The following is an 18,098-nucleotide window of genomic DNA, read 5'->3' on the forward strand; positions in this document are numbered from 1 at the left end:
AAGAAAAAAAAAAAAAAAAAAAATATATATATATATATATATATATATATATAATATATTTTATTATATTCACATTTTTTTTATATTATATTATGAACATGGCTTAAATCATATATACATGTCTTTATATTTCACATGAATCTTTCCAAGTAATAACCTTATAATATTACTATATATTATATATATATTAATTAATCATATTATTTTTCTTTATATTGTATTATATTATATATATAGGTGCGAGTATTTTATAAATATATTTTTATCTTAAAAAATATATTTTCCTTTCATTTTCTATATTTTACAAGTGTCTTTTTTTTATATATAATGTACAACAATTTTTGCACACACCAAAACATAAAATAATAATTCACATAAATATGATTATATAATATATTTATAAAATTAAACAAAGTACTAGACATATATATAGATGCTTTATAATAATATTCTACATATGTTGAAGGGCTTAACTAAAAAATAAATTATTAAAAAAGAATATCACAATGATATGCGATTCATCATATAATAGTGTATTACAATTTTTAGAAATATGTATATTAAATCGTAGTGAATATTAATAATATATTTATAAAACATTTTTATTTAAAGTATAATTTATTATATTTTAATAATTTATATTGTTTTGAATAATAATGTAAGGATATTTTATTTAAAAAAAAGAAAAAAAAATAATATATAATTTAATATATATAGCTAAAATGTTATATATATATATATATATATATATTATATACAGACTTATATAATTTTGACGTAAAAAAAAAAAGATATATATATAAATTTTTTATTGCTAATATATAAAATAATATATGTATAAACTAATATAATTTAAATAAAAAAAAAAAAAAAAGCAAAAAACAAAGAAAAAAAAAAACATGCTTTTCATGTATTTTAAGAAAAAAAAAATTCTATATATTACAAATGAGAATGGATATATAACCCAAAATAAATTAAAAAAAAAATTATTATAATTAAATAATTTTTTTGTACAATAAAAAATTATATTAAAAAATAAAAAAATAATAATTCAATAGGGAAAATATATACTATCTATAATTTCATATATTTTTTTGGTCTAGTCATACTTTTTATATTCTTTTTTTATTATTTTTATTTTATATTATTTTCCTTTTTTTTGTTCACCAATTGTATAATAATAACATTTTGTATAAATAATAGTAATAATAGAATGAATGAATAAATAAATATAAATACAAAATATATATAATTATATATATATATATATATATATATATATAATGTGTGTTTGTATGTGTATGTGTGCTTATCTAATATATTATGATACTATTTTTGGTAATATTTGCATAGAATTTTCCTCTTTTTCTTCTTCATATGTTAAGAAAAAATATTTCAATGTAAGTTTTGTTTTAAAATGACTTACAGATGTATAATAATCGTCTAGAATAATATTATTATTTTGATTATGATTTGGTCTTTTGAATTTCTCTATATTCATTAATTTTTTCGCACAATAATTTTCTAAGTCCGCATATAGTGTAGGTGTGTTCCTTTTTTTATTCTGACGAATCAAATTAAATAACTTGAAGGAGTTTTGTTCTTCGAAGAATTTCATGCTATTATAATTAGGCATATCATCAAAGTTTATTTCTTTTTCATCGCTTTTTCTCTAAAAAATTTAAAATAAAAAAATATGACCAAATGAAACACACACACACAAACATATATATATATATATATATACACACATTTATATATATATTTATTTTTTTAATATATTACTATTTTGTTGGCATAATGTATAAGAAGTTTGAGAACTTTCATCATCTCCAATAAGGTATACCTCTTTAAAACAACCCTACAAATTAGTAAAAAAAAAAAAAAAAAAAAAAAAAAAAAAAAAAAAAAAAAAAGTATATTTATATAAATATACATATATATTATACATAATTATGATGATATATTAATGAAACATATATTATCTCATAAAAAAAAGAAAATATTGAATAAATTTATTTTCATAACAATTTGCACATACCTATATTTACAGTTACAAGCATGTTCATCATAACAGTGTATACAAACGATATCGTTCGAATGTGGACATATAACTGCACCTAAAAATAAATAAATATATAAAATTAATATATCATAAAATGTTAAATTAAAAAAAAATATATAAATATATAAATATATATATATATATATATATATATATATATTAATTTGTTTATTCTCTTTTTATTTACTGTTGAATGTGGGAGAGTTACATGCGTCACAATCTTTGTAAAAGAATTGTAATTTACTCTTAACACTTTGAAAGAAATGGCTATTTTTATGTTTTTCGAAATTGTAAAATATTTTAACTAGATCTAATGAGACAAAATTAGAATAATTAACAATTTTTTTATTTAAGAGTACATCATGCTGAAGATTTAAATCTATATACATGGATTGATTTTCACAAAAAAATCGATGTTCATCTAATAAAATATATCTTAATGAATATATGATATGTTTTAATTGACTGAAAGAATATTCATGGAAATGTAATAAATTTGAGAATAATATAAAATGAATAGATATACAAGTATTTCTATAATATTTATAATTATAATAAGATTGAAGTCCAAAAAATAACCAAAAGGTTGGTGCAATATTACATGCTTCATTACAATTATAACCAGAATTAAAACCACCATGAAATGTCTTTGGCCATAAAAATATAAATTCATTTTTTCTTTGAATATTTTTATATACTGGAATATTATTTTTTAAAAATACCTCTACAGGTATTTGAATTGTTAATTTATATATTTTATTTTTATTATTTTCTTTCTTGGAATCTATTTCATCTTTATCTACATTTTTATATTTTAAATATGGATCAGTATATATTAAATCTACATCATTAATGTTTACATTTAAAAAGTTATATTTATTATTTTTATCTGCTTCAAAATAAATATAATCTTTTTCGTTATTATTTCTATTATATAAATTTAAAGAATTATTCCTATTATTATAATAATTATGGTTATTATTATTATTATTATTATTATTATTATTAGTATTACTATTACTATTAATATCAATGTCAATATTTGTACTATTATTTTTTACGTTCATTTCATTTGTTATATCATTTGATGATTTCCTATTGTTTCTATTGTGTAAGGGCATGGAAAATCTCCTCTTTCTAAAATACTTTCCCCTTCTTCGTCTACCTCCACCCATATATGATGTTCCACCTTTATTATTATTTATATTTATTTTACTATTTTCTTTTAAATATTCATATATTACATCTTCTACCTTGTCACTATAATGAGGAGGTATAACATACCATATTTTGGGTTGACCCCAATGCTGATAATTAATAGAAGCAAAATAGTTATCTTCGGTATGCCAACAAAAAGTAGAAAATAATGTTCCAATATATAACCAAGGAATATTTACACCTTCAATTAAAATATCTATATTTCTTAACATAGAACCTCGTATAAATGGTAATGACTTTATATTCATGTTTTCACTGATATTACTAATAATATCATTAATTTCACAAAAATAATTATTTTTTCGTTCTAAAAAGTTATAATCCTTTCTAACATTATCATTCTTTTTGCAAACAACAGTGTTATTTATATTATGGTCACACCTTTTATCATTATGCATATTATTATTATTATTATTATTATCGCATTCTTTTATATTATAATAATTTGTATTATTTTTATTTTGCTTTATATTATTCCCATTAGATTTTATTACATGACTTTCTATTTTATTATCACCATGATCCTCTTCATTATCCGTATCTAATATATTTATAACCTCAATAATTTCATTTGTATCTTTCTGAAGTACTTTTTCCTTGCTTATAGTATAGCTAGCTTTTGTTTGATTTTCTTTTATTTTCTTCGGACAGCATGCAATTTTTTTAACAGATTTTACATGTTCATCTTCATCCGAATCAATAACAATTTCATCAATATTGTTTTGAACAGAATTGTTATATATATTATTATGTTTTTTATTTTTTTTATTTTTCTTCTTATTATTATTAATAGGTTCTTCATTTTTGTTATTTTCATTAATTTTATTTGATGTATTTTTCCGTTTTATTTTATTTGTCCCACTTTTTATTATACCATTCGATGTATTTTTAGTCATGGATATATTTGATTTATATTTGTTCGGAAATATACAAGTTGGTTGATTTCTTTTTACAGGTAAATCAGCACCATAAACAGATATGACATCTTCATTCTTTTTATTGTTAATAATATCCCAATATGTCTTTTCAATATTGTCTAAATCAAATTTATTATCTGATGATAAATATTTATTTTGCAGCATTTCATTATATTTATACATTTCATATAAGGTCCAATATTCATCTGGATGATCAAATTCCTTCCCATTTTTCAATTCATTAATCATTTGTCTTCTTATGTTAAATTTAATATTAAGATAATAAGAATTAAATTGTGGGGAAAAAAAACTAGGAGGTATTACTTTTAAGGCTCCATATTTTAACCCCATATAATTATACTTTTCAAAAAACAGCATGGGATTTGTCATTTCTTCCATAGTTGTATTGATTTCTGGTATTTCTTTAATTCGTTTATATATATTTTCATCATCAGAATTATTAGAACAATTATTATTACGACAATTATTATTATTATTGTTATTATTAATATTATTATTGTTATTTTTATTATTAATAATATTATTATTATTATTATTATTATCATTATCATTATTATTATTACCATTAGAAATGTTACTCATATGTTGTCTTTGCGGTAGGTTTCCTAGGACCCTTTCAAAATTATTTACATTATTATGCTCATTTTGTATATTATTTAATTCATTATTTACTACACATTTTCCTTTATATTCAGAACACATAGACACACTTTTTTTACTATTCATATTAGTATCGTCTATACCCCTTTTATATATTGATTTCTTATATTTATTATTCGAAATATCTATTAATTCATCTTCATTCGTTATATCATTCGATATGTCATTTGTTATATCATTTGTTATATCATTTGTCATATCATTTGTTATATCATTTGTCATATCATTTGTCATATCATTTGTCATATCATTTGTTATATCATTTGTCATATCATTTATATTTCCTCTTATAGGATCATCAAATACATCATTTGCCTGTTCACTGTCGTCATTTTTTTTTTTACCATTTTTCCATTCTTCAAATTCTTCTTCATCAAATATATTTTCTATATATGTATAATTGTCTTCTTCAATATTTTTATAATTTATTTCATTATTTTTTAAAAAAGACTTATTTCTTGTATCATATACTTTCTTTATTTGATATAAATCCTTTTGATTCAATAATTTCTTATCGACTTTATTTATACAGCCATTGGTCTTTTTCCCTGTATCTATATAATTAACATCATCATCATCATCACATGATAATACAAACTCTCGATTTCTTTTCCTCTTTTTTATACCAGTAATTTGCTTATCCATTTTAACGTAAAACATTGATGATATAAAAAATAGGATAAAAAAAAATGAAAAAAAAATATATATATAATACTATTAAAAAATAAGATATATATATATATATATATGTAATATATGTATAATATATATATATAATATATAAGATATATATATAAAATATATAATATATAATATATTTATATATACAAAAATAAAAAAATTAACAAAAAATAAAAATTAAATTATATTAAAAAAATATATAAAAAAAAAAAAAAAAAAAGAAAGTATATACATACATATACATATATATTTATATATATTTATATATATTTATTTATTTATTCATTTATACATATTATATATATTTATATATAAATATATAATAACATTAAAAAACTTTGTACATCAAATATTCAAATTTGGTTAGGTGCTCATATATAAACATGATACGCCTAAGAAAAAAAAAAAAAAAAAACATAAGAAATAAAAAAATATAAGTTACTTATTTATAAAAATGATACTCCTAATAAAAAAAAAAAGAAAACATATGAAATATAAAAATATGAGTTACATACTTATAAAAATGATACACCTAATAAAAAAAATAAAAATAAAAACATATAAAACATAAAAATATAAGTTACATATTTATAAAAATGATATATTTTTTTTTTTTTTAACATATTAAAAAAAGATTAAATATTCAAACAATCATATCATATATATAATTTCAAATGCACATAATATATATTAATGTGAGAGAATACATTATATATGAAAATCAAAAAAAAAAAAAAAAAAAAAAAAAAAAAAAAAAAAAAAAACAACCATTCTTATGGAGAATAAAATATATCAAAAAAAATAAATAAAAACACGAATGAAAGAAAAGAATGACAAAGAATTTTCATGCATTTATATATTTTATATAAAAATAAAATCATATATTGCTATCTATTTATACTCATAAAAAAATAAATAAAAATTGTAAGACTACACGTAAAATAAAAATGTGAATAAAAAAAAAAAAAAAAAAAAAGAATTAAAATAAGTATATTTTATTTGCTTATTAAAATAAAATTTTTCAAAAAAACTAAAAATAATATTAAAAAGAATAAAAATAAAAATTTTTATTTAAAGCTCATTTTACACATGAACACATATAATAATTTGTATAAGAATAATTATATTAAGTGCAATTATTAAATCAACTAATATTGCCACGATATTATTTATTATATATATTATATATATACATAATAAATATGTATGTATATAAGCATTATATATATATATCCATATTTTTAATATGCTCATATATATATATATATATATGTATATAAATGTGTACTTATAAATATATATATTTTTGTAGAAATGTGATATAAAATAGATACAATAATCTTATAAAAGGTAATTTTGATTTAATCTATTTATATAAATATATATAAATAAATAAATAAATATATATATATATATATATATATATATATATATATATATATTGTGCAAAAGGAATATTTCATTTATTCATATATTACACTATATAAACTTAATTAATAATCTATGGTTGGTTATGGAATAACAAAAAATAAAAATAATACTAATAATAAATAATAATCAAATAATAATATAACATAAGAATAAGAAAAAAAAAAAACTAAGAAACATAATATAAATCACATAATATAAATATATATGAAATTATAATCAAAATATTATATATATATATATATATTTATTTTTTTTTTTTCTATTATATAGTAGTTTCATAATAAGAATTAAAATGTATAATCCTAAAAAAAACCAAGAATAAAATATATAAATGATGCAATAATATTATATACATATATATTTATTTATTATACTAATATATAATATAATATATATATATATATATAATATATTTGTATATAACCTTCTTTTTTATAATTTCATATATCTATAATTAATATGTAAGTTATATAAATATATAACCAATAAAAAACCACATTGTTTTAAAATCCATATAAATATACTTATATTTTATTATACTGTATATATAAAAAATCAGTTTTAAAAAAAGCATACACTTATTATACATATAATAATAATACAAAAAGATCATATATGAATCTTTCTATTTATATGGAATGTATTTATATAAAGAAAAATATATATATTATTTCACTTTTTATGCAAATTATATGTTTTGAAAAATAAGCATATTATTCATATATACATAAATATTTAATATACCAGAATATTATAATAATATCCTATGGTTCTTATACAAAAAAAAAAAAAAAAAAAATAATAATAATAATAAAAATAAAAAAAGACTTGTATATATTTCACATATGATAAAATTTTAATATTATCATAATATTTTATTATATATATATACATTCATTTTTTATGATACTAATACAATATTACAACTCAAAAATAAAAAAAATAATATAAAAAAAAAAAAAAGATACATTTTATTATTATTATTATTATTATATATATATATATATATATATATGTATTATTAATTATATAAGTTTATATATATTTCTTTTTTTATTATATTATTAAAAGATTATAACATTGCAGTCTTTCAATAATTGAAAAATATGTTGTTTAAAAAATTTGTTTGGTTCTTAAAAAAAAAAAAAGAAAGGTTGATCTTATTTATAATAAAAAAAATATATACATATAAAAAATATATACAAAAAATAAGTACAATTTAATATATACAATAATATATATTATAAATATATATAATAATATTTACATATGCTATTAATATCAATATATGGTTTTACATAATTCTAGTATAATCTTTTAAAGTTCTTTTTATTTTATTATTATTTTTTTTTTTTTTTATTACTATAATTTATTAAAAATATGTTATTTTATATATTAAATCATATCCTCTTTTGGATTTCTTTCTTTCTTTTTTTTTTTTTTTTTTTTTTTGATATAATGCATATATTATATATATATATATATATATATTATAATATAAAATAATAGTTCAAACATAAAATATATAATAAAATAACTTGGGGTTATTATTTTGCATATTATATATTTTTATTTTATATTTATATATTGTATGTATATTATAAATATGTATGAATATAATTTTATTATATAAAAATAAATTTTGAACGAACAGTTGCTAAAACACTTAATTTGTTCACAATAAAATTCTGTATAGGCATAATTTCATATGTAAATAATATAAATTCATTTTATGTATTTTTTTTTTTTTTTTTAATATTTTTTATATATTTATTAATTATATAAATGTTTTATTTTGGGCGTATTTTAAAACATAAAATACATATAATAATAATACAAATGATGATATAGTTCTGAATTACTCTATAAATATATTAAATCAATAATTTTGAGAAATAAAAAAAAAAAAATAAAATAAAAACAGTATTTCAATTTTTATATTAATATATATATATATATATATATATATATATTTATATATTTATAAATTAATATAATTTTTCCAAAAAAAAAGAATATTTTATATATTTATATTTACATTTGTTATTTTTTCTTTTTTCTCATTTTAAATAATACATATTTTTATTTCAATTAATATTTTTTATATATTTTACTATATTTATTATATTATTATATTATTTTATTATTTTATTATTTTATTATTTTTGGTGTATACTGTAACAAGAAAACCACTATATATATATATATATTTGTACATGCTTTTATTATTTTATTATTTTATTATTTTTTTTTAAGGCATGAAAAAAACAAAAAATCAAAAAAAAACGGATTTTCAAAAATTAGATCATTCTAGGAATATTCTTTCTATTAATATACTACTAATGATATAGGAATGAATAAATAAATATAAAAAAAGAAAAAAAAAAAAAAAAAAAAAAAAAAAAAATTATAATATATAATAATAAAATGAAAATATAAAAGTGAAATAAGTAATAAAATAAAATTTTTTAGATATAAAAAAAAATGAATAAAAAAATGCATACACTATAAAAAAGACTTACATTATATTTATTTAATGAACACACGATATATTATTTTATATTATATTTATATATAAATTTTTGAGTACAAAATTTTATATTACATTTCACTTTTGAATTATAAAAAAAAAAAAATACTTCTACTACTACTACTAATAATAATAATAATGATATATATAATATATATATATATATTAAGTAAAAAATAAAAAGAAATATGACTTTTTGAAATAAAAAATAAAAGATTTATATAAAAATTATTGTCATGCTTAATGTTATATAAATTTTTTCACAAAGAGATTTTGTTAAACTTTCACATGATCATATTTTTATTTTACTTCATTTTATTTCATTTTTGTTGAAATGCTTATAATTTTATAGCATGAAAAATGAAATAATAAAATTTTTGTGTATCCATATTTTTATAAAAATTTATAAAATATTGTATATTAATTATACATATATAACAATATATAAGTTTGATAAGTAAATTTTTAATTGGCTTGATATACTATATATATATATATTTTTTTTTGTTACACACGTTTTTTAAAAAATGTATTAGTAATGTAAATATTTCTTTTAATATAGTATTTTAAAATAAGATCTAATAGAGAGATATATTTTTTACCTTAATATGTATCAAAATAAATAAATACTACATATAATTATTTCATTATTATTCTTTTATATAACTTTTTTTTTTTTTTTTTTTTTTTTTTTTTAATACAGTATATTTTCATATATCGTTTAATATTTTATGTTTTTTAATGTACGATTCTCAATTTACCATTTTTATGTATAAACACACGTACACACACTAAGTATATCCAATAAAATTATGATAAAAAAAATAATAAAAAGGTAGAATATTTCAGTATAGCATAAATATTTATATTTTCATAATTTTTATGGAAACAGCAAAAAAAAAAAAAAAAAAAAGGAAAAAAAAAAAATTAACTTATAATATATATATATATATATATATATTTTTTTTTTTTTTCCTATTGTAAAAAATTATAATTTATTCACTATCTTTCCAATTTGGAAATAAGGATGTTACAATATCAATATATCTTTTTTGTGCTTCTTCTCTTTCCAAGTTTTCAATGGATTTCCATGCATTGTATTTTTTCCTATCCTCAATTTTAAACATACTTGGTTGTTCTATATTACAATTACCTACGGTACTCTGTTTATAATATTTGTATAAGTCTAATTTTACATCAACGGATAAATTTACCGTCTTTGGTAATTTGTTTACAAATTGAACACAATCATTAAATGAATCTCTCATGTTGTATTGAAGCTAAAAAATGAGGCAAAAAAAAAAAAAAATAAAAATAAAACAATAAAAATAAAAATAAATCAATAAGAACAAATCAATAAGAACAAATCAAAAAGAACAAATCAATAAGAACAAATCAATAAGAACAAATCAATAAGAACAAATCAATAAGAACAAATCAATAAGAACAAATCAATAAGAACAAATCAATAAGAACAAATCAATAAGAACAAATCAATAAGAACAAATCAATAAGAACAAATCAATAAACCAATTTGTAATAATAAGATATAATTCTTTTTCTTATGGATTGCTACTCAATATGAATATATTATCAAAATATGCACAAAAATCAAAAAAAAAAAAAATATTATATATATGAAAATACTATATAAAATCGTAGTAGTATATATATATATATATATAATATGTCATATTACAATACATAATATAATTATATATTTATATAACTTACCGCTATATTATTATTTTATATAAATCTCTTTTTATTATTGTAAAAAAAAGAAAAAAAGAAATAATTAAAAGCAAAATACAAAAAAAATAATCCTTTTATAAAATAAAATATTTTAATATATATATATCGAGGTATAATATGGAAAAAACTTATGAGAAGTTGAAAATAAAAAAGTAATTAAAATAATTATTTAATTTTTTTTTTTTTTTTTTTTTTTTTAAATATTTCATAGTATTTATAATATAAATATTTTATATGTAATATATTATTATAATATATCTTTTCTTTTTTCTTTTTTTTTTTTTTTATTTTTATTTTAAATGCTATATATTATATTTTAATATTTATTCAAATATTTATATAATTGTTAAATTGTATTAATATATAAGATATTTATATTAAAATATATAATATATATATAATTATATATTTAAAATATATATTTGTTATTAATTGAAATGTTTTTTTTTTTTTTTATTATATGACCTAAAAAATTACTATAAAAAACAGGACATAATATATATTTTTATTTATTTATTTTTATCATCATGCTTTATTCGTAATATATATTATTGTAATATTTTTATAAATTTAAAATATGAAAGGAAATATAAAAAAATATATATGGCAAATAAAAAAAAAATAACTTCTAAATATTATAAAAAAATTATTTATTAATATATTGTTGTAAAATATAACATTTTTTTTATAATATTCTTTTGGATTCTCATGATGTTTATGTATATTTAATATATATATATATATATATATATAATTATGTTTGATAAAAAGTTATTGAAATTTTTTTATAGTTCTTTAAAAAAGAAAAAAAGAAAATTTAGCATTCATATTTTGTTATTTTAAATAAACAACAAAAAAAAAAAAAAAAAGGAAATAACACACATGTATATATTTATATATATATATATATATGTGAAATAATTATATATAACACCAAAAAAATGAGCAAAAAAAAAAAAAAAAGGAAAAATGTAACAAAGACAAATAATTTTTTTTGACAAGTCTAAGAAAATAATGTGTCACTTTTATCATTTTCAAGCCAAAAAGTAAGGATCATACATACAATAGTATATATGTTTCATTGTATATATAAAAAGAGAGACAAAAAAAAAAAAAAAAGTAAAAAATATACCTAATATTATTCAGGTTACTATTTTATTTCAACGTGTAATGTTCTTCTTTTAAGATATTTATTGTATTTATATAATTGTAATTTTTTTGGAGTATTATTTTTATTTTTTTCCGTTACATATCTTGATGGCTGCTTTCCCAATTTTCTTGCTTCAGTACATTCTAATATCACTACTTTTCTGTTCCTTTTTTTTTTTGCATATAAAAGTGCTACATTAAGAAAAAAAAAAAAAAAAAAAAAAAATTAATATAAAAATAAAAATATATATAAATTCAAAAATGATAATTTTTATAAGGTACAATATTTAAAACAAAGAACAAAACGAAACAAGGTTTACAATAATATAAAAAACAGATAATTTGAGGGGATGAAGGAGGCGAAAATAAGAACCAAGGAATTAATTTATAATGATCAAATTGATCCATAAATATTAATATATATATATATATACAATATGTAACTTAATTTGCATATTTATCCATTTAGTAATCTTTTTTAATAATATTTTACTTTCCACTTTTTATTTTATATTACCATTTCTTTTATTGTCTGTATATCTATTTTGATAAATAGGATTCTTAACCATTTTCATATTCTTTGGAATTATGAAAAAATCATAACATTTCATTATTATAAAAATATACAAAAATAAGTAAATGAAAAGATCACATGGTTTCATATTTCTTATTTATTTTTTAAGGAAATTAAAGATTTTATTATAAACATATATATATATATATTATTTTTATATTGACTTTTATTTTAAATAAACATTATTTATAATTTTAGAAATATATAAAATATATACTACTCCTTTTATCAATAGTAAAATAGTTAGGTACATAATTATTCATTTAAAGGTCTTTCCACTTTTTCCTTCTTTTTATAAATTTTAAAAATTACTTTCAAAAAATGTAACTATAGTTATTTCATTCTTAATCATTCATATTTTTTTTTAAAAAGCTTAGATGGTCTTTCTTTTTTCTTTTCTACTTTACTTTAATTATCTCTTATTTCTGATTCTAATTTTTCTTTTTCCTCTTTTTTTTTTTTTTTTTTTTTTGCTATAATGTAATTTTATTCATAAGTATTAAAATAACATTCAGTACACCTCAACAAGGCATTTTTGTGTAATACAACATATAAAAATGAAAACACAAAAAAATATAAAAATAAATAAAAAATAAATAAAAAATAAATAAAAAATATATAAAAAATAAATAAAAAATAAATAAAAAAGATATAAAATAATAAGATTAAAAATATATATATATGATGCAAGTATTAAGTGAACATATAAATTAAACCAAAAAAAAATAAATATGGTACAAAAAATTCAAATATTGAATTAAAAAAGAAAAGATTCAATTAAGAAAATTAAAAAATGTATACTAAAAATTATTAAGGGAAAAAGAAAAAAAAAAATAAAAAAAAAAAAATATAAAAAAATAAAATAAAATAAAATAAAATAAATATTAATGTGTAATCATATATACAAAAAAATATAAATTGCCTTTATATTTTAAGTACATATATGCATATATATATATATATATATATCTTCCATTAATTTTCTTAAAATTTATCTGCTTTTCCACAATTAATTTTTTTATAGATATAAAATATATATATATATACTGTATGTATATTTATTTATTCTTTTAATTTTGTAATTTATTTTTCTCACGAGTTATATAAGAAAAGCTTCCTAAATGTAATTGTGTATAGGCTCATTTTTTTGTTTATTTCTTATATATATATATATATATATATATATAATAATATATTTATATTTTATACATATATATGTTAATATTTTAAAAATATTTATATATTTTTTTTTTTTTTTTTTTTTTTTTTGTTTTTATTTAAATATGAGAGTCCCGTTCGTCATAAAAAAGAAGAAACTACACCTTTTTCTTCTTTCAAATAAGAAGAGATATTATATGAGTCATCGTGAAATCGAAAAATTTAAAAATAATGGTAAGGAAAATAATAAACACCATTTGAACATCGAAAAAAAAAACATTGGTCACTTAAATAGGGAAGGTTGTGTATCTGTTCATACAACAACACCTTTTGAAATATTTAAATGGTCCAACATTTTGAACACAAAAAATGAGAAAGTAATAAATGATATAATTAATCGTCAAAATCAACAAGAAAAAGTAGAAAAAAAGGGAGAAAAAAAAAAAAAAAAAAAAAACTTAACGTTATTAGATATTAATAAAATCATACATCATTATCGCCTTATAATAAATGTAAATGAAAATGATATATTTATTGAAAAAGAAATTCAGAATGTTTTTTATAATATAATAAATGATTTATCTTATTACTTTGACAAATGTGATACCATAAGTATGGTATTAAAAAATATTATAAAAAATGAATCTCTTTTTTTCTATTTAATATATAATAATATGAAATATATACACGCGTTACCATTTAAAATATTTTGGAAATATCAAAATGTAGAAGAATTTTATAAAAATAAAAATATTAATGAATATGAGAATGATGAAAATGAATATATATTTAAAAGTGTGGACCTAGGGCACATAGATTATTTATTAAAGGATGAAGATGCATTAAATAATACATCTAATAACAATGAAACGAAAATAACTGATGTTGAACATGTAACTCATAATAAAGAAGAAAAGCTAAAAGGTGAAGAAGGAAATACATATCCCCATTTTTATGACAAAAAGACAATATGGAATTATAATAAATATGATTTTATTGAAAAGAATGTAAAACATATTATGGATATACCTAATAAATATAATATGACAACTCTTTCATATAAACATATAAACCATAATAAAAAAAGGAATATTAGTTTAAAAACAAAACATATGAATGGTAATATATTCAAAACTTGGGAATTATTCAAGAGGGAAAAGAAATATTTTATGAGTACGTTAGCATCATCCAATAATGTATATGATAAGATGGAAAGAAAACATTTTAATGAAGAAAAAAATAATAATCAAAAGGAAGAAGAAAATCGTGACAAGAAAATAAATCATAAGAACAATATAATATATAATGGTACTAATCAGAATAATCATAATAATAATAATAATAATAATAATAATACAATGTATCATGATAATAATGTTACGAACAATATAAACGTGGAAACAAAAGATCATGTCATTACAGATGAGAACGAACTATGCAATAATATAAAAATGGTAGAAGAAAATGATTTTATGTATGATATAAAAATGTTAGATAAAAAAATAATTAATCTTAATGAATCAGAAAAAAATAATTTTCGTACAAGTAAAGTTCCTGTGTCACCCTTAAGTAGGGCATCTGTTTTTGGTAAAGTGTTTTTTGATATTGCAAAAAATAGTAGTATAGAATATATAAAAAATAAAATAATAAATAAAAATGTAAATAAATACAGTAATAATAATAATAATAATAATCGAATGAATGATGAAGTAAATTCTGATAATAATTATAGCAGTATAATAATGAATGAAAAAAATGCAGAAATTCTGGCAAACGGCTTAAGCAAAATGAGAGGTGTAGTTTTAAAATTAGGACAAATGATTAGCTTACAAGATGAATATTTATCACCTATATTAATAAAAGCTTTAAAAATTGTTCATAATTCTGCTGATATTATGCCTAAGAATCAATTAATACAAGTATTAAAAAAAGAGATTGGAGAAGATTATGAAAAAAAATTTGATTATTTTAATTATGAACCATTTGCTAGTGCTTCTATAGGACAAGTACATGACGCTATAATAAATAAAAAAAAAAAGGTTGCTGTGAAAATACAATATCCAGGAGTATATGAATCAATAGATAGTGATATAAAAAATTTATTATTTATTAATCAATATACAAATCTTATATTAAAAAATTTGTATATTGAAAATTTATGTAATGTTATTCAAAAGGAATTGAAATGTGAGTGTGATTATATTAATGAAGCAAAATATTATGCTCTTTTTAAAAATATATTTAAAAACAGTAAATATTTTTATGTACCATCAATATATCCAGAATATATTACAAAACATGTACTAGTAACATCATATGTTAATGGGATTACTTTAGATGAAGTTTCAAAGAAATTACCACAACCTATCAGAGATTCAATTGGTCAACGTATACTATATTTATGCTTACATGAATTATTTGTATTCAAAGTTATGAATACTGATCCAAATCTGGGAAATTTCTTATATGATATAGAAAAAGATAAATTATGCTTAATCGATTTTGGAGCTACACGATCTTATAAAAATGAATTTGTTGATCAATACTTAAGGTTAGTTAAAGCATCGATAGAAGAAGATCAATCAAAAATATATCATTATTCTTTTATGCTAAATTTTTTCAATGGTCAAGAAAATCAAGAAATGAAAACATCACATATTAAATCAGTTATATTAGTTGGAGAACCATTTAAAACGGATATATATGATTTTGGACATAGGGATATAGCTAAACAAATATATAATCTCTTACCTAAAATTATATATAATAGATTAGTACCACCGAGGTCAGAAATATATACTTTGCATAGAAAATTATCAGGCTGTTATTTAATTTGTATGAAGTTAAAAGCAAAGGTTAGAGCTGCACAAATTTTTAATTCCATATACCAAAATTATAGATTTACTATAGATGATACTTATGTAAACAGAAACGTTGACAAGCAATAAATATGTTATATCGTCTTAGTACAAATGTTGTGTATATATACACACATACATATATATATATATATAATATTTTATATTTATTAAATTTTATTTTCAACATTTTATACGTCTCATTAATTAAAACATTGAATTTTTTTAAAATTCATATATTTATATTCATTTTATATAATTCGTCTTTCTACATACATATATATATATATTATATTTCCTCCTTTTTTTTTTTGTTACCTATATAAATATATAAATATTGGAATATTTATTTTATTTTTTTGTATACACATTTGAAGATATTTATATATATATATATATATTTTTATTTATTTATATATGATATTATTAATTCAAGTATAATAATGAACCCCTTTAAAGGAATTAAATAAAAAATGTGAAAGCCTAAAGACATCTACTGTAAAAATAATATAAGAATAGAATAATTAATAATAATGTTTTATCATTTCAAAAAAAAAAAAAAAAAAAAAAAAAAAGAAAAAGAATTACATATGTAAAATATATATACATAGGCGGATATTATAACATAAAAAGGAAATCATAACATTAATAAAAATTAAAAAAAAAATTATGAAATGACATATGTGTAAATTGTGAAAATTTTTTATAAATTAATGAAAGAATAATATAAAAAAAAAAATAAAAAAATAATTACATATATATATATATATATATATATATGTATATATATATATAAACTTGTTTATTTTTTATTTAAAAAAATTATAAAATAAAATTTTATAATTTCTTTCTATAATTTTTGACGGATATATATATATATATATATATATATATAAACTACCAACTACTACATTAAAAAATAAGGGAAATATATATATATATATGTTATATATACAAATAATGTAGATTGAATACATAATAAAAAAAAAGAGAAAAAAAAAAAAAAATTTAAACCATAATGATTATTTATTTTTAACGGTCCAAAATGTATATTCCATATATGGTGCTAAATACTTATGTA

At 16.7% G+C, this 18,098-nt stretch overlaps 4 protein-coding genes across 4 annotated transcripts; 1 reads left to right on the forward strand and 3 right to left on the reverse strand.

The window, feature by feature from the left end:
* Positions 1-1,321: 1,321 nt before the first annotated feature.
* Positions 1,322-5,526, reverse strand: PF3D7_0809900 (JmjC domain-containing protein, putative; the record flags this gene model as incomplete). Its single annotated transcript, XM_001349391.1, has 4 exons — positions 1,322-1,672; positions 1,786-1,861; positions 2,042-2,120; positions 2,253-5,526. 4 exons carry the CDS (start codon positions 5,524-5,526, stop codon positions 1,322-1,324), a joined length of 3,780 nt encoding a protein of 1,259 aa, XP_001349427.1.
* Positions 5,527-10,518: 4,992 nt separating this feature from the next.
* PF3D7_0810000 (acyl-CoA binding protein, putative) lies at positions 10,519-10,791 on the reverse strand (the record flags this gene model as incomplete). Its single annotated transcript, XM_001349390.1, has 1 exon — positions 10,519-10,791. One exon carries the CDS (start codon positions 10,789-10,791, stop codon positions 10,519-10,521), a length of 273 nt encoding a protein of 90 aa, XP_001349426.1.
* A 1,637-nt stretch (positions 10,792-12,428) lies between these two features.
* Positions 12,429-13,089, reverse strand: PF3D7_0810100 (apicoplast ribosomal protein L33 precursor, putative; the record flags this gene model as incomplete). Its single annotated transcript, XM_002808788.1, has 2 exons — positions 12,429-12,619; positions 12,945-13,089. The coding sequence occupies 2 exons, from the start codon at positions 13,087-13,089 to the stop codon at positions 12,429-12,431; spliced, it is 336 nt and encodes a 111-aa protein (XP_002808834.1).
* A 1,195-nt stretch (positions 13,090-14,284) lies between these two features.
* PF3D7_0810200 (ABC1 family, putative) lies at positions 14,285-17,107 on the forward strand (the record flags this gene model as incomplete). The annotated part of the gene is made up of 1 exon (XM_001349388.1): positions 14,285-17,107. The coding sequence occupies one exon, from the start codon at positions 14,285-14,287 to the stop codon at positions 17,105-17,107; it is 2,823 nt and encodes a 940-aa protein (XP_001349424.1).
* Between the last annotated feature and the right edge of the window lie 991 nt (positions 17,108-18,098).

This window comes from Plasmodium falciparum (genome assembly GCF_000002765.6).
Source record: "Plasmodium falciparum 3D7 genome assembly, chromosome: 8".
Lineage (NCBI taxonomy): Eukaryota > Apicomplexa > Aconoidasida > Haemosporida > Plasmodiidae > Plasmodium > Plasmodium falciparum.